The sequence below is a fragment of the Oreochromis aureus genome, linkage group 12 (genome assembly GCF_013358895.1).
Source record: "Oreochromis aureus strain Israel breed Guangdong linkage group 12, ZZ_aureus, whole genome shotgun sequence".
In the NCBI taxonomy this organism is placed as follows: domain Eukaryota; kingdom Metazoa; phylum Chordata; class Actinopteri; order Cichliformes; family Cichlidae; genus Oreochromis; species Oreochromis aureus.
In genome coordinates this window covers 19,971,755-19,994,456 of record NC_052953.1, presented here as the reverse complement: position 1 = coordinate 19,994,456, position 22,702 = coordinate 19,971,755, and the positions used below count along the sequence as shown (strand labels likewise).

The 22,702-nt window shown below is 40.7% G+C and overlaps 2 protein-coding genes across 3 annotated transcripts; one reads left to right on the top strand and one right to left on the bottom strand.

Moving 5' to 3' along the window:
• Positions 1-1,924: 1,924 nt before the first annotated feature.
• Positions 1,925-14,332, bottom strand: si:ch211-225b11.4 (thyroid adenoma-associated protein homolog). 2 transcript variants are annotated; one of them, XM_031755383.2, is made up of 31 exons: positions 14,145-14,332; positions 13,872-14,052; positions 13,700-13,786; positions 13,589-13,616; positions 13,336-13,484; positions 13,134-13,256; positions 12,921-13,041; positions 12,549-12,694; positions 12,388-12,472; positions 12,174-12,310; positions 11,617-11,814; positions 10,799-11,519; positions 10,356-10,508; positions 10,138-10,247; positions 9,893-10,053; positions 8,754-8,908; positions 8,503-8,667; positions 8,269-8,417; positions 8,034-8,174; positions 7,849-7,953; positions 7,562-7,762; positions 7,313-7,463; positions 5,831-6,083; positions 5,108-5,344; positions 4,789-4,996; positions 4,305-4,493; positions 3,503-3,762; positions 3,230-3,400; positions 2,882-3,148; positions 2,599-2,801; positions 1,925-2,507 (listed from the first exon to the last, which is right to left on the bottom strand). In XM_031755383.2, exons 1-31 carry the CDS (start codon positions 14,270-14,272, stop codon positions 2,245-2,247), a joined length of 5,646 nt encoding a protein of 1,881 aa, XP_031611243.2. In that variant the 5' UTR covers positions 14,273-14,332; the 3' UTR covers positions 1,925-2,244. The 2 variants fall into 2 exon arrangements, with proteins under 2 accessions (XP_031611243.2, XP_039477144.1); XM_039621210.1 differs by having other exon boundaries at positions 4,789-4,993.
• Positions 14,333-14,995: 663 nt separating this feature from the next.
• Positions 14,996-20,855, top strand: tctn2 (tectonic family member 2). Its single transcript, XM_031755277.2, has 18 exons — positions 14,996-15,148; positions 15,282-15,395; positions 15,623-15,693; positions 16,717-16,918; positions 17,007-17,107; positions 17,202-17,401; positions 17,492-17,612; positions 17,720-17,873; positions 17,978-18,061; positions 18,150-18,272; positions 18,383-18,457; positions 18,539-18,637; positions 19,164-19,281; positions 19,363-19,466; positions 19,607-19,754; positions 19,840-19,983; positions 20,103-20,191; positions 20,583-20,855. Exons 1-18 carry the CDS (start codon positions 15,061-15,063, stop codon positions 20,702-20,704), a joined length of 2,157 nt encoding a protein of 718 aa, XP_031611137.1. The 5' UTR covers positions 14,996-15,060; the 3' UTR covers positions 20,705-20,855.
• Positions 20,856-22,702: the final 1,847 nt, after the last annotated feature.

Sequence of the window (22,702 nt, the reverse complement as noted above, 5' to 3'; positions counted from 1 at the left end):
GGAAGACTTCATTATCTTCAGAAACGTGTCTGAGCCCTATCTGAACTCGACTAAATTAGAATAAATATGCCTTGTTGGAGATTAAATGAAAGAAATCTGTGAAAACACATGTTGGCATTGTCTGCATTCATCTTTGTTCTCCTCCACAGAGACCTGCTGTGCTAAATGTTCACGTTAAAAGGCTAAACCTGCTGAAATGTTCCAGTAAACATCGGCTCATGCATTTAAATGAAACTATATAAAGCTAAGCTGAAGATGACTGATTCATCAAGATGTCAACTTTTTTTATTTGTTTACTTATATTTGAAAATACTGAGCATACCTAAATATGATACAGTTACAGCCAAAATCTGAGTCATCAGAAGCTTTAGGCTGTGTGAGGTTGACCATCACAATGCAGATGCCTGTGCCTAATAATCAAATAATTGTAAGCAGCGCTAATCATATTAAAGACTAACATTTTTCCAAAACATCACCCTTAAAAATGTTAGTGATTATATAATCTGCGTAAGCTATTTTTTAAATCAAGATACAAAAGCCCTCATTTCAGATTTCATATAAGATTTAATTCATTATAACAAGAAAACAAAACTAAGTGTTGGTATTTTCTCACTGCAAAAGCAAAGATCAGCTGGGTACCTGTGATACAACAGTGGAAAAACACGACATCCAAACAGTGCAGTGCACATACGTCTGTATTTATTTACACACATCACATAAAAGGGGCTTCGCATACATGGTCTTGTTTCATGTTGCCATAGTTAATCATTTCATTAGCAAGGGCACGGGCTTACTGAGAACCCAGAGACTGTCAGTCACAAAGGCCGACAGAGGCTTTTCTTAAAGCAGATGGTCATTTTCCAGTTTCATGCACACTTTGCCTCCAGGAGGAAATCTCCAACCATCATGACCTTAAACTCACTTCTCATACTCTGTTTTCAAGTTTAAGGGGAATAAAGCAGTGTTCAGTCAAAAAACACAATTAAAATAGCTTTTCATTAGAAGTACACTTTTATTTTCAGGCATGTTGAAAAGCTTGCAAGAGTTAAAATAACAAGATTATTAAAAAGTAGGAAAGTAAAGTGTGTTTAAATCTAAGGAAGGGAAGCATGGTTTTGTTTTTGTCTGCAGCTGCAAGCTGTAGGCACTATTTAAACTTTTAAAGGATTCTAGATAGAACAATTATGTTTGTCCAAATATGGCCCTCACACTTGTGTTCTCCTACTTTCATTATTTAAAATGACCCCGTATCAACACGACCCACACATGGTTTCCTTTCAGGTTCATGCTAATCTCACAGTACTCAGGTGTGGATTTTGCCATGGCTCATAGAAGACACATTGCATAAGTTTAATCTATGAGCCATTAATACAAGCTTATAGTCATTACTGTTGCATAACCTAGATGCACACAAGTGCAGTGCTTCATATATGTACAGTGCAAGCACATATAGAGGTAGATTCAGATACAAATAAACTGATAATGCTGCACTACTAATCATGTCCAATCACAGCATGTACACCCGCTTTGATGTCCCTGTTTATCTAATAACAAGAGCTGCCCATCTCAAACAAAAGCGGTGATGTAAGACTGCTCAAGTCTGCGGTCTGTTGCAGGGCAACCGCCAGCTCTCAATCACATTCAAGTCCATAATCATCAGCCCTCATGTGGTTGTAAAGGGAACACTTATCCAGGCAGAAGGGCTCTAATGGAACAATAAACCATGCACTGTATTCCCCTGGTGGGTAGCAGGCAGATAATTTCTCCAGATGCTGTTGCATTACATCACTGCATCACTCTGAGCCTCAATGCTGTCGATGCTCAGACACGGCAAACTTGTAGCTGAGAAACTGTTTATGGTGATCAAAGTCAGACCTGCTATTCTAGTGATTGTAGCTCTACAAGAAATGAACCAACCCTCAGAAAATGTTATAAAACTTTATTAAAAGGTATTGTACTGTTAACATCCCTCTAGAGGTTAGGAGGAGCAGCTGTTTTCTTTTTCTTTTCTTTTTTTTAAGCTTATGTGCAGTGGGCATGAAGAGCCTGGATGGGCCTTTTCCTGTAGAACAAATATTATAATGCCCAGAAATGGTAGCAGCTCTTACATAACCTCATACTGCAGCATCAGGATCTGCAATACTCATTCACGCCTTGGGCCTTACACGAGTATGCCATCATCATCATTCTTCAAGTGTCTGCAGGTAATTTTACACTCAGCCACATCAGCCAAAAAGGCTCTGCTCATTGAACGCTCTGCCATAGTGGCAGCTCTCCAGCCACAGCAGCTGTCAAAGCAGGAGGAAAGTGGACACCGTTCTGAGTAAGTAGACTACAAACGTCCTGTAAATGCGTGTTCACGGATAAAGGATCACAAAGGTGTTGTATATAATTAGATGTTTTCAGTAGTCGGAGGAGGAAGGCAGCCCTGGTCAACAGGCCACACAGGGTGCTATGGAAACGGGGGTCCACGAGGAGAGCCAGCCAAAAGGGGGTCAATGATTCAGCTATAGAAAGAATAAATAATTGAATTATAACATTGAAAATTCACAAATATACAAGAGTATGTATATTGAGTTTGGCATGCTAATGTGGCACCTGGCTGGACTTCTTTGCAGACTGCAAGGCCGTCTACCACCTGTGCAGCGTTGTCCTGCGCCCATGAATTCAGGCTCCGTGCCAGAGAAGAGGATTGAGAGTACTTTTCAGCCATCTGTAGCAGGTAAGGCAGTACATGCACGGACATCACAGAGGGCTCTGCAAACACATTGGCCTCATCCTGCTCATACAGACTGGAACACCTGAAAGTGGGAGTAATAAGCCACGCTCAGTTAATATGGTTAAGTTTGTACAAATGCATTGATTTAGTGATGAAACGTACCCTTCCACCGAGGCCTGTCTCAGCACAGATCTGAGGTCAGACTGAGGCAGGTGACACATCAGCACCTCCAGTGTGCCAGGAGCATCCCAGCACTCCTCTAGCAGCACATCCAAGAGGAATGGCAGAGCTTGATTGACCTGCATAAGGTAGACATTCCTCTGGCTTTGGCCTCTTCTTGCATGATGGAGCACGGAGGCGAAACAAGCCGCTTTAATCCTCACCTCCTGGCTTTGGTCCTGCAGCAAGTAAAGGCCTGTGTTGATCAACCTAGGGGGGGAAGATTCAGTGTTCTGAATTCTTGCTCATCAGAGTGCATCACCTGACGACATGCTTTAACTTCCTTAATACCTGATCATAATGGGAACCAGAGTGCTGCGTTCTTTCATTGTGCGGCTCATCAGTGGAGCTCCAGCCACACACAGAGCTTCAGCGCATGCTATCCTGAGCACTTCAGGGACGTCTGGGGCCCAAAGGCATTCCAAAATACCACACCAGCGCTGGATCATGGATATCTTTAGACTGATTGGCAAAAGAAAAGAAGAAAATTAGGGCTGCAGCGCGATGTATTCCAATATGGGACTTAATAAAGAAATAAAGTGGGGCAATAAAATGTGTAAAAACCTGGATTGAGGCCAATGGGAAAGCAGCAGGCTAGCAGCAGAGAAAGCCTGGGATAGAAACTCTGGCCCGCCTCTCTGGTCCTCCACGTCCCCAAGCAGCAAATCCAGACACTCAAGCAGAACTGGCTCCTCCAGTGGGGCCAAGAGCACAACACGCTGGGATGAAGCAGTATCACCTCTGGCCATTACTGCCACCAGGGCTGCGAGGTAGCTCCTGCAGTACTCCACACTGCGGCTCAACAACGCCTCCCTTAAATTCGTCTGGAAGTGGATTTGATTATAAGATGTTTAAGCTCTTTTTTTGTCTTTTAACTGATAATTTCTCCTCCTTTCAGTTTACTAAATGCAGTGCTTGTGCATTGTTACTAAATCAGATAAACAGGTAAAAAAAAACAGCTGGAAAATAAACACCAAACCACAAAAGAATCATCTTTCCTACTGTCTGCAGATATTCAGGATCTTATCGGATCTTTTTTTTGAAACGGGTGAGTTACACTGGCAGGAAACAATGCAGGCGGTTGATTTAGCGATAACATAACACACAAGTGATATAAAAGGTATATATCCTCAGCACGACTGTACTAGTGTCGCCCTTTTTTCCAAATTATAATAGTGTACGGGCACACCCTTTCTTATGCCAGCTGTCAACCTCGGCTGGCATTATATTTAAGATTATCTTTGGCTCCAAGGTTTCCTCTCATTGTATTATAAGGAGGTCATTACAAAAAAAGCTGCTCGGCTGGTTTTGGGAAAGTCTGTTTTCTTTGTGTTGCCTCAAGTGTAGGGAACAAATCACGTTTTACCTGCAGCACCCTCTGGATCACTTCTTTCAAGCCAGTCTGCAGCAAACTCTGCCCATCCAGGACCCATGCAACCAATGTGAGCCTAAGATCAGGGCTCACTGCAGAGAAGTTCTCCCAGATTTTGCATGCCCACTGTTGATCTGCACATAGAAAGTGAATGGCTTTTTCATGGAAGGATGACACCCCAACCTGTGGAAACAGGCATAGACAGGCTCAATGCAGAACGGATTAGGCAAAAACAAAGGGAGACATGTGGTAAAAGCAGCTGCAAATATATTTTCTGAATAAACTTGATACTGAGTGACTGAGTTCAAGAGAAGAATACTTTAAAAAAAATCTAATTATATCGATTACGGTCCCATTTGTGCTTATTTTATATAAAATGAATGCGCTACATTTGCATCAGCCACACGTATCAGTCTTTGGAAGACTTAGTCTGCTTTTATGGGCCCAATAAACAGGGTTAGTAGTTAGGTTCACACACCTGAAGACCCTGCTGAGGTGTCTGGAGGTCACGCAGGAGTGTGCTGCTGAGCTCTGAAAGGTAGGTCTCACAGCAGAATCTTCTAAGAGCATCTACCACATCGAGATAGACTGCTCTCACCAGGGGGCAGCGTTGAGCTTCAGTCACCATCCACAGCGACGCTATTATCCTGCTCAGCACCTCAAACAGGTCATCTGAAGGGGCGCTGCTAATGGAAACGCAGCAGGATTTCAAAACCCGACATTCTGATGAATGAACAAAGCCCTTTAAAAGCCTGAAAGTGTGAGATGAAAGAATAAAGAGCTCTTTTAAGTCTCACCTGTTGCCGCAGAGAGCTCTTTCTAGAATAGCTTTGATCTGCAGCAGCTGTCCATGGAGCCGGTTGTGAGAGCACCGCTGCTGTGGACTGGGAAGTTGAGATGTCAGGTTGATGAGGATGTTCATGTACTCAGAGGGAGGAGTCATGGCAACCAGAGCCTTTGAGGCCATCATTCTCACACTGTAAATCGGACTGGCAGACAGCTGGAGTAAAGGAGGCAGGAAGTCTGACAAAGTTCTGGAAGAAGGGAGGAAAGCCAGGAGATTCACTTAATTAAATATTACTGAATACAGAGATTTATTAATGTGCAACTAACATATACCAGAAATGTATAAATGAAATAAAATGCTGACCTATACAAGGAACATTTTGATGAATATACTTATTTGCATTCTTGGCAAGAATTCCAGCAAAATGAGATTGCTGCCAGGAGCGGTGGGCGATTTTTTATTTTTACACTCTGCTCTGTTTTAAACATATTATTTCTAAATGTTTTATCCTTGCTCTCAGTAGTTATGGCAGCTAGCTATAGCTACATATTTACTGTGCAGACATGAGAGTAATATTGATTTTCTTATCTGACTTTAAGCAAGAAACCAAATGTGAAAATTTCCTAAAATGCCTTCCTTAAATCGCTGGTCTTCAGTGACATTGTAAAGTCACTGTAATGTTTCAATCTTACTTCTAATCAAACTGTTTAAGAGAAATGTAAACATTACACACTCTGCTGAGTCTTGAACACCGGGCTGGAGTTGGGCTAGCAGAGTGAGAATAGGGTAGAGCGAGGGTTTGAGATGTAGCTTGGCCTCATTGGGTGGACCCTCGAGGTCTTGTGCTGACCCTCTCAGCTCGCCCAGGAGGAAGGGCTGGAGTGCAGGATAGTGGAAGAAGAAGGCAGCAGGAGACATAGCATGCTGCGTGGGGCCAGCCTCTTCAGAGGTCGACCGCTGGCCGAGCATTCGTGTGCAGAGAGAACCTGGAAACAGAGGTTATTTAGGGCTGAACTTAATAGCCGTATTCCTCAACAGTGTTGGTCAAGTTACTTGAAAAAAGTAATCAGTTACTAATTACTGATTACTTCCCCCAAAAAGTAATCCCGTTACTTTACTGATTACTTATTTTCAAAAGTAATCAATTACTTAGTTACTTAGTTACTTAGTTACTTTTTAAAAACACGATTTACAACCTGAATAGGTGATAAAGCGATAGATCTTTCAGCCCAATTCTACTTTTTCTGCATAATTCATCATACAAAATGTAATCAAATGGAAAAGTCTCTTTTTAAAACTTGTTTTATTAGTTTTAATCTTTTAACTTTATGCATCAAGCAAAAATTAAATTATATGCAACATTCTCTGACTGGAAGAAATTTGTTTAACATTTAAACCTATTTTCTGCACATTCCAGCACATAAAATAAAATATTTTTTTGTGTTTACACTCACTCTTTCAAATAGATGCAAGTAAAACACAGCAGAAAATAAATAAAATCAAAGACTAGCGGTCCTGTTGCTCTATTTTCACCTGTAAAGCAGGACTAGGGTAGGCGGAGGTTTACCCTGGTGCAGGTGTGCTGCAGCGGTCAGTGGAAGAATCCGCGAGTTTCTCTGTGAATTTCACATTACGTCGTAGTACACTCGGTGCTTGCTTGGAAGTTTAGGGGGTTTTTTCGCTGTAAAAAGAAGTTTTCTTCCCACGCACAACGGACACTAATGTTTTTGTCACTTTTTATGGAATCAAACTCAAAATAAGGTCAGTACTTCCACGCTTTAAACGCTGCATGCTACACTCTGTCCCACACTCGATATATTATGATCTGCACACAGCTGTTGTCACGAACGTCGCACTCGCTTACGTCACTGTCATGAGACATTCTCGCAAAAAATCACGGTTTTAGTAACGCAGTAACGCAGCGTTCCTACGTGAAAGTAACGGTAATCTAATTACCGTTTTTGCAATAGTAATCCCTTACATTACTCGTTACTTGAAAAAAGTAATCAGATTACAGTAACGCGTTACAAGTAACGCGTTACTGCCCATCTCTGTTCCTCAATAATCAAAATCTTTTTCTTCTTTAAAAGGAAACTGAGGTATTTCTAGCATTTGTACAGATATTTAAAGACAGAGAAAACACAGTAACATGCACTTTAACAAACTAGTCATGATGAAATACTACAAATACATAGTAAAACTAAAAGTGTCTCACTGTAAAGTTGCAGAGCAGCGTTCCTCATGGCCCAGCAAGGAGAGCTGAGCAGAGTGAGTGACAAGATAGCTACATCTGGCGCAAACTGAAGGATAGCTACTCCCAAAGCCGTGCTCCGCACTAGAGCCTGCAGGGTGTGCACTGCACACACCTGTAAGAGGAAAGCACAATTATTCCACCATCTCTGCTGTTTTTTATTTTGTCTTTTTTAATTACAAAAACCAACATCTTCCCTCTGTAGCTACACACCTGTGGCAGGTCCAACGTTTGGTCCCAGTCATTATTTAGAGGAGTTCTGGCTGTTTCCAGCAAGGTTTGCATACTGTGGGCTAACAGTGGTCTTGCTTTACTCGCTTCCTCTGCAGACAAAATGCACAGGATCAGCATAGGCAACCCCGCAGCCCGCCGGGTCACAGATGTAGAACGAAAGCACTGAACAACCTGCAATCCCTGTAAACAGACACGAGTGGAAAAACTCAATCTAAAAGCCAACAATCCATGTAAAGCTTTCAATCCAAGAATGCACCATCACTTACTTTTTTCAGCATTTGGGCTGGGATATCCCTGAGCTCTGGATCACTGCTGCTCAACAGAGAAGCGCAGAACTTTGTGAAACCTATACAACATCCCTCTACTGCCCCCTGGTGAGGAAAAAATATATTTTTCATAAAGTTTAGAACATCCAGACTCAGTGCCTCTCAGTGGGCTCTATAAAACTTACCCAGTGACGGCATTTGAGAAGAATATTCTTGAATATTTCTGCAGCTTTGATTAGATCCTGTTTTGTTAGAAGGCACTTGCTGGATTGTTTGGATTGTGTGAGAATTTTCTCCACCAAAGAACCTAAAAATATTCCTATTTCCTAATAAGAAAACAAATAATGTACATTTATCAAAGTGGTAAAAACATTTTCAATGTTCAGCATTTAGTATGTGCATCTACATCTACAGCTATACCTTGAGGGAGACCCAGCAGCAGGTGAGAACAAGGCTGTGCTCTTCAGTGAGCAGGACACACTCCTCTCCCTCTGCCTGGCCATCTGCAGATGTTTGGGCTATCAGAGAGCTGATGGCATTTCCCATATCACAAAAGGAAGGCGGTGCATCTACGACAAGACAGAGTAATTTATCACGAGGTGTAGAAATAAATCTGAACTAAGTGAGAAGTGTTTCTGCAGACTGTTCTGTTACCCTTTTCGCTGGCACAAGCCTCCGGATCTCCGTAAAGGACACCGAGCAGCAGCAGAGAGATGTTCTCCAGCAGGCCCAGCACCTCCATGTTCAGACTGGGGTCAAGTGTGTCATATACACTGTTGGGTGTCTCAAGCAAACACCTCTGAAGAGCACTTAGAACACCTGCAACCCAATTCGTGACAGGATTTAAAGGACTGAAACTTTTTTGACGTTTATCTTAATTTATCTTAAATGTCTCTCAGTCTCACCATGTATAGGCTTTTCTCTGGCAGCAAGCATCATGTCTGCCTTAGCTGTTAGATAGTGCTCCTCGAGCTCCTTCACCAGGACTTTAACCATGCAGAAAGCCTTTGAGTTACTTTCCCTACTGTTCAGCCTGCAGTCCTCACACTGGTGTTTTGATCTACAGTGACAAAAAAAAAATGGTAATTACTTTTCTTACTGGTGTCCCCAGAAAAAAACGGCACAATGGATCCGATCATCACACCACAGTGAATCTAAATACTCCAATCCGAGTCCAAAATACACAAAGAATAAATGTCATCAGTGATGAAAGGGATTTTTAAGCAGTTTGTTCCAGTTTGATGTACATTACACGTTTTAATGCTAAAAACAAAGCTCTGTTTTTATGCAAAACATTGCATGTCTGGTTTCATAATACTGTCGCTCCTTAGTTCATCTTACCTGTGAATACAAAGAAGTATTTTCAAGCCACAAATGTTTCTTATATAAAAGACTAAACTGCACGCCAGACTGTCCTCCACTCTCATCCATGACAGCCTGGCATGCATCCTTTCTGCACTGTTCTTCAATGAGCAGTGGCAGCTCTGTTTTGAGTGAGCTGGCTCTTATTAAGGTCTTACTTTGAAGCATCACACCAAATAGCGTGAGGTGAGGACAAAGCTTCTGGTACGTCTGTAAATTAAAAAAATCACACGTTCTTCTAGTGGAAATGTCTTTTTATTTTAGCAACTATATTACTAATCTGAGTTAACCTTGATTTGTGTTTTTTCACAGAGTTTGGGTGTTCAGTAACTTCCCCTGCCAAAGAAATCACACTACCTGTGAAGCATTTTCTAAAGTTCCTTTGTATTATCAGCAGGCAATGCAAATTGTTCCTTTGACTGCCAACTGCGTCTACACAATCAGGAGTTTATGTACCTACAGCACCATTTAAAGAATCTTATCATTTCAATTCTCCAAAAGCAAAAAAAGGTCGAACAATACTGTAGCATTGGGAATGCAGTATTAACATATTGCAGGGGACCAAAACACACCGCTGTCTAATAGACTGTAACTCTTAATTAATTAATAGCTTGTGCTTTGAATCCACATGCAAAAAAAAATAATTTATTAAGAACGACGGCCTTTAGAGAGCAGTTCTTACTTCTGAAGGAGGATCTTCATCATCAGTGCTCCCATTTGGGCCTCCTGCACCCGGGGACTGCGTAGAAGCTGTTTAGTTCTCGTATGCAGCACTTCAGTGAGATCATCTAGAAAACTGGGTGGAAAAAATCTCAACAATAACCCAGCAGCGAGCTCCCGAATCTGGGGGGGGGAAGAAATTCCTTATATTCAGCTTCGATTGATTTAAACTAATGAAAATTTCAAGGTAAGAAACGGCATCTCTACCTCATTTGTTGAATCTTCTAAACAGCTGAGAAGTACTAGCTGTTTCGTCCTGCAGAAGAAATCCCACTGTCCTCTCTGTCTGGCACAGCTAATGAGAGAACTCATATTTGCTGCAAACATGTTCCACAGATATCATTAAAAGCCAAAAAACAATAAAAAACAGGAGGGAAAACAATCTGTTAAATGTAGAATATCAGCATCACATTTTCCAAACGTACCCGGAGGTTGTCCCTTCTTCCTGTCTGGGCTCCAGGTGTCTGTGCAGGTCTCCAGCACTGCTGAGAGCAACAGCAATGCCGTCTTCTTTCTCTGATAACTGTGTCCTGGTGCCAGATAGGTGTATGGAAGCTGACTCAGCCATTCCACAAATCCTTTATGACATATGAAAAGAAGAAGTCACTCACCTACCCACTGTTCAAGCCTGTTTGGGACTGCCTATCAATCAGTAGAAGCTGGCTTAAAGGAATGATCGCCTTAAAGGGAGGAGAGTTTGTTTCATACAGAGGACCACCTGAGAGCCCTGGTGTAGGTTAAATGGGGATTATTTTGAATTGTGAAGCATGCAAAGCTACTCTAGTATAGTCTAAGGACAAAAATGGGGAACTAGAAAGGTCTCGTTCAAAAAAGACCACATATACAGTGTGATAAATGATTTTCTCACCTATTCCCTGATCCAAGAGATCCTGTGTCCTTTCCGAGTGAGAGGATTCTCCTTTCTTTTTGCCCTTCTGTCCTCTGACATATGCCAAACAGCCATCTCTGATCCGAATCAGAAACTTCTTCACTCCAGCCTGAAAATGTTGCCGAAAAGGCGAGGAGTCGCAGTTTAGATTCTGAGGTATGAACGTTCTCATGATCGCCATCTCCTCTGGAGTTGGTGTGTCTTTGGTCTTTGGGCAGCAGCAGAGCAGATTGAGAGCAGCAAGTCGTACTTTGTCATCTGCAGACCCTAGAGCTAGCTGAAGGGTCTCTAGGGTGGAACTACCCTGAAGGGCCCAGGGGGAGTCTCCAGTTACAGCTCGATAAGAGCTCAAGATGCAGGCCCAGGCATGGAGGTGACCTGGGGTGTATGGGTCCAGGGAGGCCAGCATGTGGTCCACAGCAGAGGGGAACACCTGGAAGGTGCAGGGTAATAACTGCGTTGAACTGTTGTTCTGTAGAAGAGGCACTTCAGATGTCAGCGCCTCATGAAGGACAGATTGCCAACGCCGTGCCCAGTGACTCGCCAGATCCAGCTCCGCGTGTGAAGAAGAGCCATCACACAGCTCTCGCCTCTGCTGCTGGATCAGACTTTTATAAAGCTCTGACCCACACGGTGCCAGGTGATTGGTAGACAAGCACTTCAGGAGATGACTGGATATCTTAGGACACTGATCCAGCAGCTGAAGACAGGAAGGCAGAAAAAGTAAACAAAGACATGACCAATAATGACTAGCTCACAACATTAATTAACACTGTAACTACCCTTAAAATTCTCACCTTGTCAGTACCCAGAAACGGCAGCAAGGCGCACAGGCGATGATATTTAGCTTTGGCTTCCCAAGGTAGCTTCATTATTCGCTCGAGCAGAGTAAGATAAAGAGCCCTCTTTGTGTCACAGAACTGTTTACAGTCCATCTCATAGAGATCCAGCAGCAGAAAAAATGCACTGCGAGCAGTTTCTGACACCCCGTCCACCTGCAAACGCACAGTACGACAACCCTGGCTGTAATATGACTTTATTAACTGAGCAGCTAATATGACATCAACTAAGATGGAATATAAACAAATTTGATTCCAATTAGAGTCTATTTTACGTCTGTGGCTTATCAGACATAAAAATATACAAGTACGTTGACTAATCTACAAACATGGTTACTAAAGAATTACAGAGGAGAGGAGTAGGATATGATAGGATATTTTTTCTGCTCCCCTTTCCTCTGCCTATCCTACTCCTCTCCTCTGTAATTGTTTCCATATTGCCAATTTTGTCTATCGAAGAGTTCCAATATTAAAAAACGTCCCACTTCACTTAATAATAGTAGTTCTGTTCTCACCGGGCTTTCTGCGTTGGTCCAGATGAGGTGAATGAGCCGCTGCAGCAGAGTGCAGTTGTCAGGAAGAAGGCGAGCATGTGTCACCTTCCACAGATCAGCCAGACATTCTTTCACCTTCTTCAGCCATAAGTTTAACACTGCAACAACACCTCAGGTTTATGTGGGTGACAGAAGTGTTGCAAAGCATGAACAAACAGCTTAGACAGCTACTCACCTTCGAAGGCAAAGTAGTGACAATCCAGCTTCTCCTCGCACAAAGTAAACACCAGAGGAAACAAACCGTGCAGCAGCAGGCAATTCTAAAGAGAAAAGGTTGGTAATGAAAGCAAGCACAACCACAATGCATGCTCTGAGGTGGACTTCAGGTAGATTTACTTCTGGGGCGTCCTCATGTGAACTGAGCAAAATGTGAGGTCGACAGCAGGTCAGGAGACCTCTGCACACAGCCAGCCTGCCCACTCCGTCCTTCGCTGCAGGGTCGCACTGCACCCGGAGAACACCGACAGCCAGCAGCCAGGGCTCTGAGAAATAACAGGAAATAGGAGCTATTCAGCAACGAGTGTCCACACACTTACAGTGTGCTGTAGAATCTGTGATAACACATTGTGTGCATAGTTTCTGATCAATTTTTAGAAATAGTGCAACATATATTACAATACAAATACTGGTAGATTGTTCGCTTGGGTAAATATCTGTTCAAATTCCAGTGCTTGATTTGCTTCTACATTCATGTCACTGCTTCCATACCCAAGTGAGAGACCTGTAGCAGACTCCAGGCTGCAGCTCCTCCAGCTCCGTTCTCTGATGCTGTGTTGATCAGCATGGCCACGGCGGTGCCGGCAAGAAGACGAGTGTCTCTGTTGCAGCACTGCACAACAGGACACAGTCAGCATTAAGCTGTAACAGCTGACATTTATCCCGTAAGTGAGTGAGTGAGTGATTAATGAATTCTTTAGAAACCTGTCCAAGTATTATGGCCATAAGGGTCTGCAGGATCTTTTCAACTGCTGGGGCTCTCTGTTCCTCATCCCACACCAGAGGAGCAACTTCACTGGACAACAGCTGGAATATCTGCAAACACACCTGCAGAGATTACAATTCTCCGGTCAGTGACAGAGATCACGCAGTAAGTTGATGATGATCCACACTGCTCCTCGCGTACCTTGACTGTAATGTAGCACAGCGGTCCATCTCTCAGGGATTCTTGCTGCAGTGCGACAGGGAGTAACTCAGACACTTTGTTCAACATGGACATGTACGACTCTCTCCACACCTCACGGCCAACAGTGCTGTCTTCCAGGAACATACAAGCTGCAGACAGTGTGTATATATACACACACAAGAACAACAGTTAAACATGTAAGTTAAAGGTGGCAACTTACTAAAAATAAATGTAAGTTTAAATTTGTTCTGACCTCTTTGCAAATCCTCAAAACACAAAATCTGAAATGAAGACAAGGTCAAAGTTAGCTGCAGTCCTTTTATGGAAATGTGCGACAAAGCAAAGCAAAGTGAGGACTCTGTACCTGGTCACTGTGGACTACGGAGTGGAAACACTCACGGGTCTCTCTAAAAACAAGCTGGTGGTCCACCTTTGCTAAATGTTGCAACATCTGTGAAGGAATAAAATAAACGTGTAAATGTGCCTTTCTGTCTTTAAGCAGCGAACATCCGCATCTGACACAAAGTAAAGCCAACCTGGTCCACTTTGCGACAAGCTGTGGAGATGCCGACCATCTGCAGCTGCGTGGATATGAGCAGCCTGACGAGAAGTGTGAGATGGTCGTTTTCTAAACCAGACAGCTGTGCTTCAGAAAGTTGTCTCAGCAGCTGGACAGCTTCCTCCAAGCAGCGCTCCTTACATCTCTTCACGCCGCTCCTGTTCACGCAAGCGCACTTATTCATTCAAACTTTTCAGAACAGCATGCAGTGTTTTAGAAAACAGCTGTGTGGCTGAGGTGCAGATGCTACCTGGAGGATTCAGACAGTTTCTGAAGAAACTGGCTCAGAGTCGGGCTGACGTTCTCAGCTGCTTCATTCTCGGAGATCACACAGTCCTGCAGACTTCTCAGCAGCTCTTCAAACCCCAGCATCATCATCCGATTCCACAGTACAGATGTGTACTGTTTTCAGACTCTCAACGAGCACGTTGGTTTACAAGTCACGTGACAAGACTCTTCTTCTACTTTTTTTTTTAGAGCAGCTGTCATCGCAGACTTACAGCCACATGCTGCCAGCTAGAGGCCGAAGTGTTATTGTTGTTATCCATAGATTTACAAATTTAAAATGTACTGGTTTGCAAAAATAAAAACAAATAAACAATTAAACAACAACAAAACAACAACAAAAAACAAACAAACAGAAAAAATAGTGACAAATTTGTTTTTATTGGATTTTATGTGTAGTTTTGTTTTGTGACACACACTAGTGTGACACATCTTTAATAACTGTCCCTTTTGCTAAATATTATATATACTGTATATATATATACTGTATATATACTATATATACTAAATGTTGATCTATATATTGTTAATATTTTAAGTGTTTCTAGTTGATTTTGTGATGTTACTGACGGACTTTTTAGTTCTCATTATTCTGGTACTTTGTATCCACAGAATCGTGGGATGTATTGGAGAAAAATAAAACCAATCAATCAATAAAATTTAATATAATATTCTGTGATGCTTTTCTTCACCTGAGGCCAGTGAAGTTCTGAGCCTGTAAGTATAAACCACTCCTGACCAGATGATGTCGCTCTTCTTTATTTAACTGTTTCCGTCAAGCCAGACTCTCTCCGGTCTCGTTGTGGGCTGTGATTGGTTAAGGACGTTGCTAGGACATCACGAACAGTTTACAAATATGTCGACTTCCTGAGGCGAACCAAATGGCTAATGTGGTCGTATTATTATATTCTTCGTTCTTTACACGTGTTTTACTCTTCGCTTGCTTGGCTTACACTCAAAACATTGTCGGTAAGACCTTATATTTAATTTGCTTTAAAATAGCTGACGGTACCTTCGCAAAACCTACCTGAGAAACAAGCAGTTGCTAATTTTTTAGTGAATTTTTGTAGCCAATATGTGACGTATGTAACTGTTTTGAAAGTTTTCCAGCCTTCCTTTGTGATTACAACGGGACCAGTGGTCACTGCAGTTTTGCTGGGAAACACCTCGGGTATCTCTCTTAGCCTGAGGACAGTTTCTCCATCCAACACAACAGGTAAAAGCTCCAGGACACATATCCTCTTTGGTCCCCCCCCCCCAGCATGATCTGGCGGTGATATTGTTGTACTAGTTTAGACACGAAAAAATAAGTGTCTTTAGGTTAATTAGTTAACTGCATTTAAAAATTTCCAGCTTAGAAACTCGTAAAAATGCGAAGAATTTAGTAGTAGTAGTGTTAATTTTGGACGTATTTGGTTGTTGATGATGGTTTCCTTTTAACAGGAAACATTGGTTCTCCATCATGTGTAGCAGAAGAAACAAATTGGGTCCTCACTAGGGAGCAGCTGGGAAAGGTAAGAGACTTGTCCTGTCCTTTTTGTGGCATAAAATGGAAAAAAATACACACCAGAGTTGTTAGAAACATGACATTTATTTCAGATATTAATTAATAAATTGATCTGAGTTAAAAATGTAGATGTACAGTGAGGAGAGGATGATGTGGTGGCTCTCTCAAGCCAGCCTATAAAATTTCATTCAATAATTCCTAGGGATGCACCATCCCACCATTCATGAAAACGATCAACAAAACGCACTTAAAAAGAATATAAATGATGATTATAAGTTATATTTACTGTTTCAAAATGCTTTTAAGTTTGCTGTAGTTCAATTTACATCAGTAATGCCTCCTGTTGAATTAGGATCTTTATTTATTAATTTTTAATTATGGTCAGCTCTGATAAGTGATGAATGGAAGACCTAGAAATCTATAAACGAGGAGAATAAAAGGATTTTCACCAAATCACTCTTGATCAGAAAAATAAGAAGAGAAGAAATGTATTATATAGACTATACGTTTTTGTTTTCTTTCTTTAAAATTCAAACCAGTGAAGCGATATTGCATTTGCAATGAAGTGACATTTTCACTGGTGGTTCTTGTTTATATGACCTGCCTGTAAAAATAAGGTAAAGATACATTGGGGTTACACTCTAGTCCAAATTCTAGATAACAGTGTTTTAGGCATCCACTGTCGCACTGATAAAGTCTATTTTCCTGAGTCCTTATACGCTCATCTTCACTCTTTTCCTTGACCACACGAAGCTTTCCATAGTGATTAAGGAAAAGTGGTTAGGAAAAAGAGGTTGAAGGTAATTTTTTAGACTACTCAACTCCAGCCTTTATCTGGTGTGGACAGTTAGCAGCCAGCTAAAGACTCTTGCACTAGCAAGCAAGGCTGGCAGGCACAGTGAACAGATGCAACAATGATGAAGTAAGACACAAGCACCTGAGTTAATTAAAACACACATTTAATTTGATCAAGTTGATCCTTGGACATACATTTTCTTCATGGTCTTATTTGTCTCATTTGGTGTCCCAGACTGCAGTTCAAGTTCATCTAAGACTGAATCAAAGTCTGCATTTATGTGGCAACAATGATACAAACACAGACTGCTGTCAAAGAGCATTGTGCATCCTGGAAGCCCTTCAGGTGTCTGCCTGTGTGGACGGTACACCCCAGGCATCGCTGCTGATCCAGGCCAAGATACATGCCCTGTTGGTTCCTGCTAATCCTGGATCTGGTAATTCAAATGAAACTTGTTTCTCACTGTAATGTGCTTTCATTTAAATTTTTTTTTCAAACAACAAAAAATGACGTCTCCATTTCAGATAATAAAACAGTTATTCCAAACCAAGTGTACCAGCCCCTGGGCCCTTGTCCTTGTGACTTGACATCTGGAGCGTGTGACATACTCTGCTGTTGTGACAAGGTAATATTTTTTAAAAGACAGGAGTGGATTTCAGACAAATATTTTCTTCTGTAGTGATCATCAAATGATTAATTTGTGATTTCCCCCTCAACAGGATTGTTCCAATGAAGATTTGAAGCTGTTCTCAACCCAGTGTCTGCCAGGGCCCTTTGGTGGGCAGGTCTCTCCTGCTTCAGATTACCAGTGTTCTGTGCAGTCCACAGAAAATTCCCCAGATTGGTTTCCATTTTTATGTGTCAACTCTCCCCCTGAAAACAACCCTTACCTTGGTCACTTTTACAAGGGAGGCACAATGTGAGAAAGGTTTAAATATATTTCAGTCTTGCAACTTACCAAGGAATTTCATGTGTCATGTTATCGTCATTTGTCTTTTCACCTGTCTAGTGCACCTAAGCCTGGTCCATCCTTCCAAAGTCCAGTTTTGTCAGCTCCAGTCCCAGTTGATGTTTATATTCAAGGAAATCCAATTTTCACATTAAATGGCCAATACTTCACTGTTCCTCAGGTTAGTGTTAGCGTGTATTTAATGCTGTTTTTATAGGATTGTTTACATGTAAGTATTCCAAAGCAGTGACAGCTAACACTTAATGTAACAACTGTTCTGTTCAACAGAAGGTCCTTGGACTGTGTGTAAACAATGCTCCTGTTGCATTTCTAAAAAATTTCAACTATGAGTGTACAACTCTACTGCTCTCCTGTCCAACTGGATATCCTCTACAGACACTATCAGGAAATCTGAGCATTAAAGTGAAGAATGGGCAAGGAGGTAGTTTTTAAATATAACAAATTATATAAAAGCTGTGAAGTGTTTTGAAGCTATCTGAATGTGAAGCTGTTTAAAAATGGTTTTTATTTATTCTTGTATTTCAGGTGACGTCATGGTGGATGTAATGGATGAAGTGGCTGCTGATACGAGTCCATTTATTTCCATAATAGATGCAGTTGCACCCACAGGTATCCACATTACATTACTGCATTACTAACATAACTCAAATGTTTAATTGACCTTAATGTTGACATGTTTTGGCATTTTTTTCAAAAGATGAGATGTTGGTTTGTGAAAATTTGACGTTAGCGCTGGACTACAAGTTCTACTGGAAAGAAAATGGCATCACAGGCATCACGCTGACACGGACTATTGGGACTATCATTTTAAATAGTCGTGGTAAGTGCTATAACGCTTGGCTGTTGTTTAGCTCGACTAATGGTTCTGACTAATATTGTTTTATTTTCCCGTAGTTTTAACACATTTTTGGTATTCTCTTGTCTTAACAGCAACATTAACCACAAAGTATTCTGCCACATTTCTAAATGGAGAATTTTCTGGTGAGCCAAACTCGGGCAACCCAGGTAGGACCAAGATGAGGTTTTGTATAAAATAAAGTATTTACAGTACCTGGGAATAACATGTGTACACATTTTTAATGACAGGTTACCAGGTGGGAAGGCCTGTTATTGCTGGAATCGTGGAAGCTTTGGACAACAACACAGGCTTAATAAAAAGGACATCAGTTAATGTTTGGAAACCAGGTAAAACCCATAAAGATTGCTGATTAGTAGATGACTGCATGTAACCTAATATTGGACTACACACTGCCATATAAAAAATAAAGTTTTCACGGGACTCTGTGCATTTATGTGAAAATGCATGTATCTCATGATTCAGTAGCATGCAGAGCCATTTTTAGTAGCAAAAACTTGAAGTGATCATTTTCTTTATGACTTGGTCAGTCTTTCACATCATTGTGAAAGAATTTTAGTCCAGCCTTCTGGGCTTCGTTTATGCACCGCTCTCTTTAGGTCCTGTCACAGCATTTCAATCAGGGTGCGGTCTGGACTTTGAATGGTGCATTGCAGTTAATAAAAAGTGTTTGATTAGGAGCCCCTGGGTGCTACTTACCCTCTTCATTACTATGGAACTATTAAGGGGTTTTCCACAGGATTTCACAGAGTCCTGTGAAAACTTTATTTTTTACTTGACTGTACATTTCAGTCCAAGCAAGTTGACTTACATTGAAGATAACTAGTCATCTCCATTTTCTGATCTGGCCTCCAGTGAGTGATGGACTCTGTTCCACTGCTGGGATGAAACCGGTTCTGTTTGGAGAGAATTCAACATCAGGATGTCTGCTGCCTGTCAGCCGGCAAAATCTAACTCAGTGTAGTCTTCTGAGGTCAGTGGCTTTGCATGATTACATCTCTAATGTATATATGCAGATATATGTGTTATTTAATATAATTTCTTTCCTCTTTAGAGAGACTGTTACTAACCTACAGGCAGACTTGATAGCAGCCACATATGTGGCAAAGAGTGGAAACCCAGATTTTCTAACTATGGCAGATTGGATAAACATAAGCTGTAAGTACGGTGCAAAGAAAGAATTTTCTTTTTTCTTAAATTGTCTACTTTTTAATAATATTAAGTTCATTTTTGCCATTCTAGTACTGCCAAAGTATTTTTTATGGTTCTAAGTGCTTTTCACAACATATAAATTCCAGTTGTGACACTGAACTCAAGCAAAGCAATGGAAAACAGCACAAGTACATGTTACGATATTCCGGCCCACCTGCATATCCATATTTGGAGTGTTATCACCAGTGTGGTAGAGGGTGTACCTCAGAGGGAAATTCGTGTTTTGCAAGTCAGGTATGTATTACATGCTTACAGATTACAAAGCAAAGTATAGCTTTTATCCAGAAGGGGCTATTAATTATTGCACATTGTGTTTTAGCAATAGCCCGTCTAACTGGGCGCTGGACTGTGGTGGAGGTGCTATCTCTTCATGTGTGGACCCAGAGGAGCCTCAGTTGTTCTCCATCACCTCCTCTGTCACATTTATTGACATTCCTATCAACACCAGACCACCAAAAACCAGGTGCTTAATCCAGCAGAAACAGTTTTTATACCAGATACAGTTTAAAGACTGATTAATAACTTCCAGTGTACTTTGTTTCTAACAAAGTGTTGCTTTTTTAAATAATTTTTTTCCCTTAGGTTTTACATAAACTTCACAGAATATGACTGTAACAGGAACGATGTGTGTTGGCCTGAACTCGCCTTTCCCATCACCAAGTATTACACAGGTGAGAATTTGTCAAATTCTCGAAAATGTGCAATGTTTTTACTCTTTCCTTTTGGACATTATTTAGTCAATTAGAAAGTGTCCTTACCCAGAGAATAATTCCTCTGTATTCTATTTGTGGTTTTAAAATAATTTGATCCATTGTTAGACCTAAAAGCTTAAACAAGAGCAACACAGCCAATACTCCAAATAATATTCAGTGTAATTGTACCAAAGTCTGTTCTAGATTTATAGGATTCTGGTTAAATGTATATGTAAATGCAGTAGTGAATAAAGGAGAATTTAAAAAAAATCCTCTCATGTGTTTCACTTCTTTCCCCCTAGAAACATTTCTAAAAGTTTGGGTTACTGAGACTACAGTCAGTGACCTACTTTCCCTTTATCCTTCACAGGCGAGCCATTTTCTCAGTCGCTGGCTAAGGGCATGATCTTGGTTTTCTTCTTTATCGTCGCCTCAGTTCTCGGCACCCCGTGGAGACAAATCAGACAGGCGTGGAACAGCTCTGCTCTCTGAAACTCAGTGATGGTGGTTTAAAGTGTCACTGAGGATAATGACACCATTTCCTTAATAACATAGTAACTTACATGTTTATTCCTATGATTGTTGTTGGAGTATAAACTGTTGTATTTGTGAACCTTTTTGCAATAAAAATATTTTTCTATTACTTTCACAGTGCATGAGACTTGATTCTTGGTTGTTGTTATTTCAGGTTTCAGTTGTTCTCACGTGGCTCAGGGTCATAACCCAGAAGCAAAATATTATTTCAGCGTCACGCAGACAGCAACAGCTGTAACACAGTTACTGCTCCTTAGGATTATAGACCTGGGTTTAAAGTTATTTACTATATTTTATAGTCAAATTAATTTAAATTACCTCAAAGTTGATGTCACAGAGTGATACTGACATATCACCAGTGCAATTTAAATAAAGAAGCAGGAATATTAATGAAAAAATAAAGTAAACAAATTGAAGTATTTATTTGTGAGACAATGTGTTGACAGTATTTATTAATGTGGTATTTCATGCTGTAAGAGATAATCATCAAATCATTACTGAATGCCGCCTACAGGCCAGTATTTATTGCAGCCACAGATGTGCATCAGTCAGCGTTCTGTTGCTGTTTATTGCTGCAGTGTGCACTTTCTGATGAGGTGTGTCTACACAGTCACACCCCTTCCTCTTTTGTTAATTTATGTTTCCTTTTCAATTTGCACTATTTTATTTTTAGAGTAATTGTTCTTTTTTTTTACACAAACTATTCTGTGTACTATCTTCAAATGTCCACTAGATACACAGTGAAAATGGCACATGGTATAAATGAACCTCTGGCATCTTCTTTACTGCTCTGAATACACTAACAGCACAACAAAATGGAAACAGGGAAATTACACAAATGAACTCAAACAAAGGACCTTTAGGGCAATTTGGGGCAATTAGGCTTTGATTTGGGCTGTTAAATTACTACGTTATTCTTTCGTTTTAGTTTTGATGATATGGCTTGTACATGCTCATTGACAGCCAGTTACCAGTTCATGTGCTAAGATTGCCAAAAATGCAAATGCATTGTATGAGTAATGCTGTTCAAGAGCAAGAGCCATTTTGGGGAAGTGCTGATTCAAATGTCATTTTTAAGGATGATCTCATTCTCTCAGTTTCTCTGTTTTTTCAAAAATACGTAATAAACGTCCTAATATTTGCAGTTCACTTCAGCAGCACTACAAACATGACTCTAAAATGGTTTCAGAAGAACCTAAATGATAAAATCTTAGCTTTATTCTGTCTGTGAAATCAGATTTACGCGACCTATTTTACCTCATATAGAAGCTTGCTTCTGTCACTGAAAAGAAAGCCATCCACAAGTCCAAATGTGGGGTAATTGCAGTGCTGTGAAAAAGGATTTGCTGCCTTCTTGATATTTTTTTTTACTAATTTGTCACATGTGTTTCAGACCATCAAATAAAATTCAACTTTAGACAAAGAAAGTAAAAACTTTCTTTTTCCCAAATAAATACAAAATCCAGTTCATTCATAGATAAAAGCTATCCAAACATACCTGGCCCAGTCCTAAATATGCCCTTAAATCTAATAACTGGCTGTGCCACGCTTGGCAGATCATTTTTTTCAGATCATCATCCTGCTGCATAATCTGAGTGCTCTTGAGCTTCAGCATAGTAACTGATGGCTGGACATGGGTTTGGATTGGGTTGGGATTTTTTCACTTAATAATGAAAACATTATTTAAAAACTGCATTTTATTTACTTAATTTATCTTTATTTATCAATATTAAAATTTGATGATCTGAAACATGTAAGTGTGAAAATTATGCAAAAAATAATAAGAAATCACGAAGGGGGAAAATACTTTGTCATTACACTGTATCTAAAAATGTCAACTTACACAGAAGTTTGAGTCTTTGCGTTTGGCTTTTTTCAGTGGTGTAAACAACCTTCCATACATTTCTTCAATGAATCCAATAAAAAAATGTGTAATAGGTAGAAGTTTTTGTCTCA

What these genes read in the sequence shown, in the direction of transcription:
- si:ch211-225b11.4 (XM_031755383.2), bottom strand. Translation starts at nt 14,272, where the DNA reads ATGATGATGCTGGGGTTTGAAGAGCTGCTGAGAAGTCTGCAGGACTGT. An exon ending in CTTGTCGCAAAGTGGACCAG is followed by an intron (nt 13,787 to 13,871) that starts GTTGGCTTTACT and finishes ATTCCTTCACAG; the next exon opens with ATGTTGCAACATTTAGCAAA. An exon ending in CTGCAAAGAAGTCCAGCCAG is followed by an intron (nt 2,508 to 2,598) that starts GTGCCACATTAG and finishes TTCTTTCTATAG; the next exon opens with CTGAATCATTGACCCCCTTT.
- tctn2 (XM_031755277.2), top strand. Translation starts at nt 15,061, where the DNA reads ATGGCTAATGTGGTCGTATTATTATATTCTTCGTTCTTTACACGTGTT. An exon ending in TTCTCCATCCAACACAACAG is followed by an intron (nt 15,396 to 15,622) that starts GTAAAAGCTCCA and finishes TCCTTTTAACAG; the next exon opens with GAAACATTGGTTCTCCATCA. An exon ending in AGTGAAGAATGGGCAAGGAG is followed by an intron (nt 17,874 to 17,977) that starts GTAGTTTTTAAA and finishes CTTGTATTTCAG; the next exon opens with GTGACGTCATGGTGGATGTA.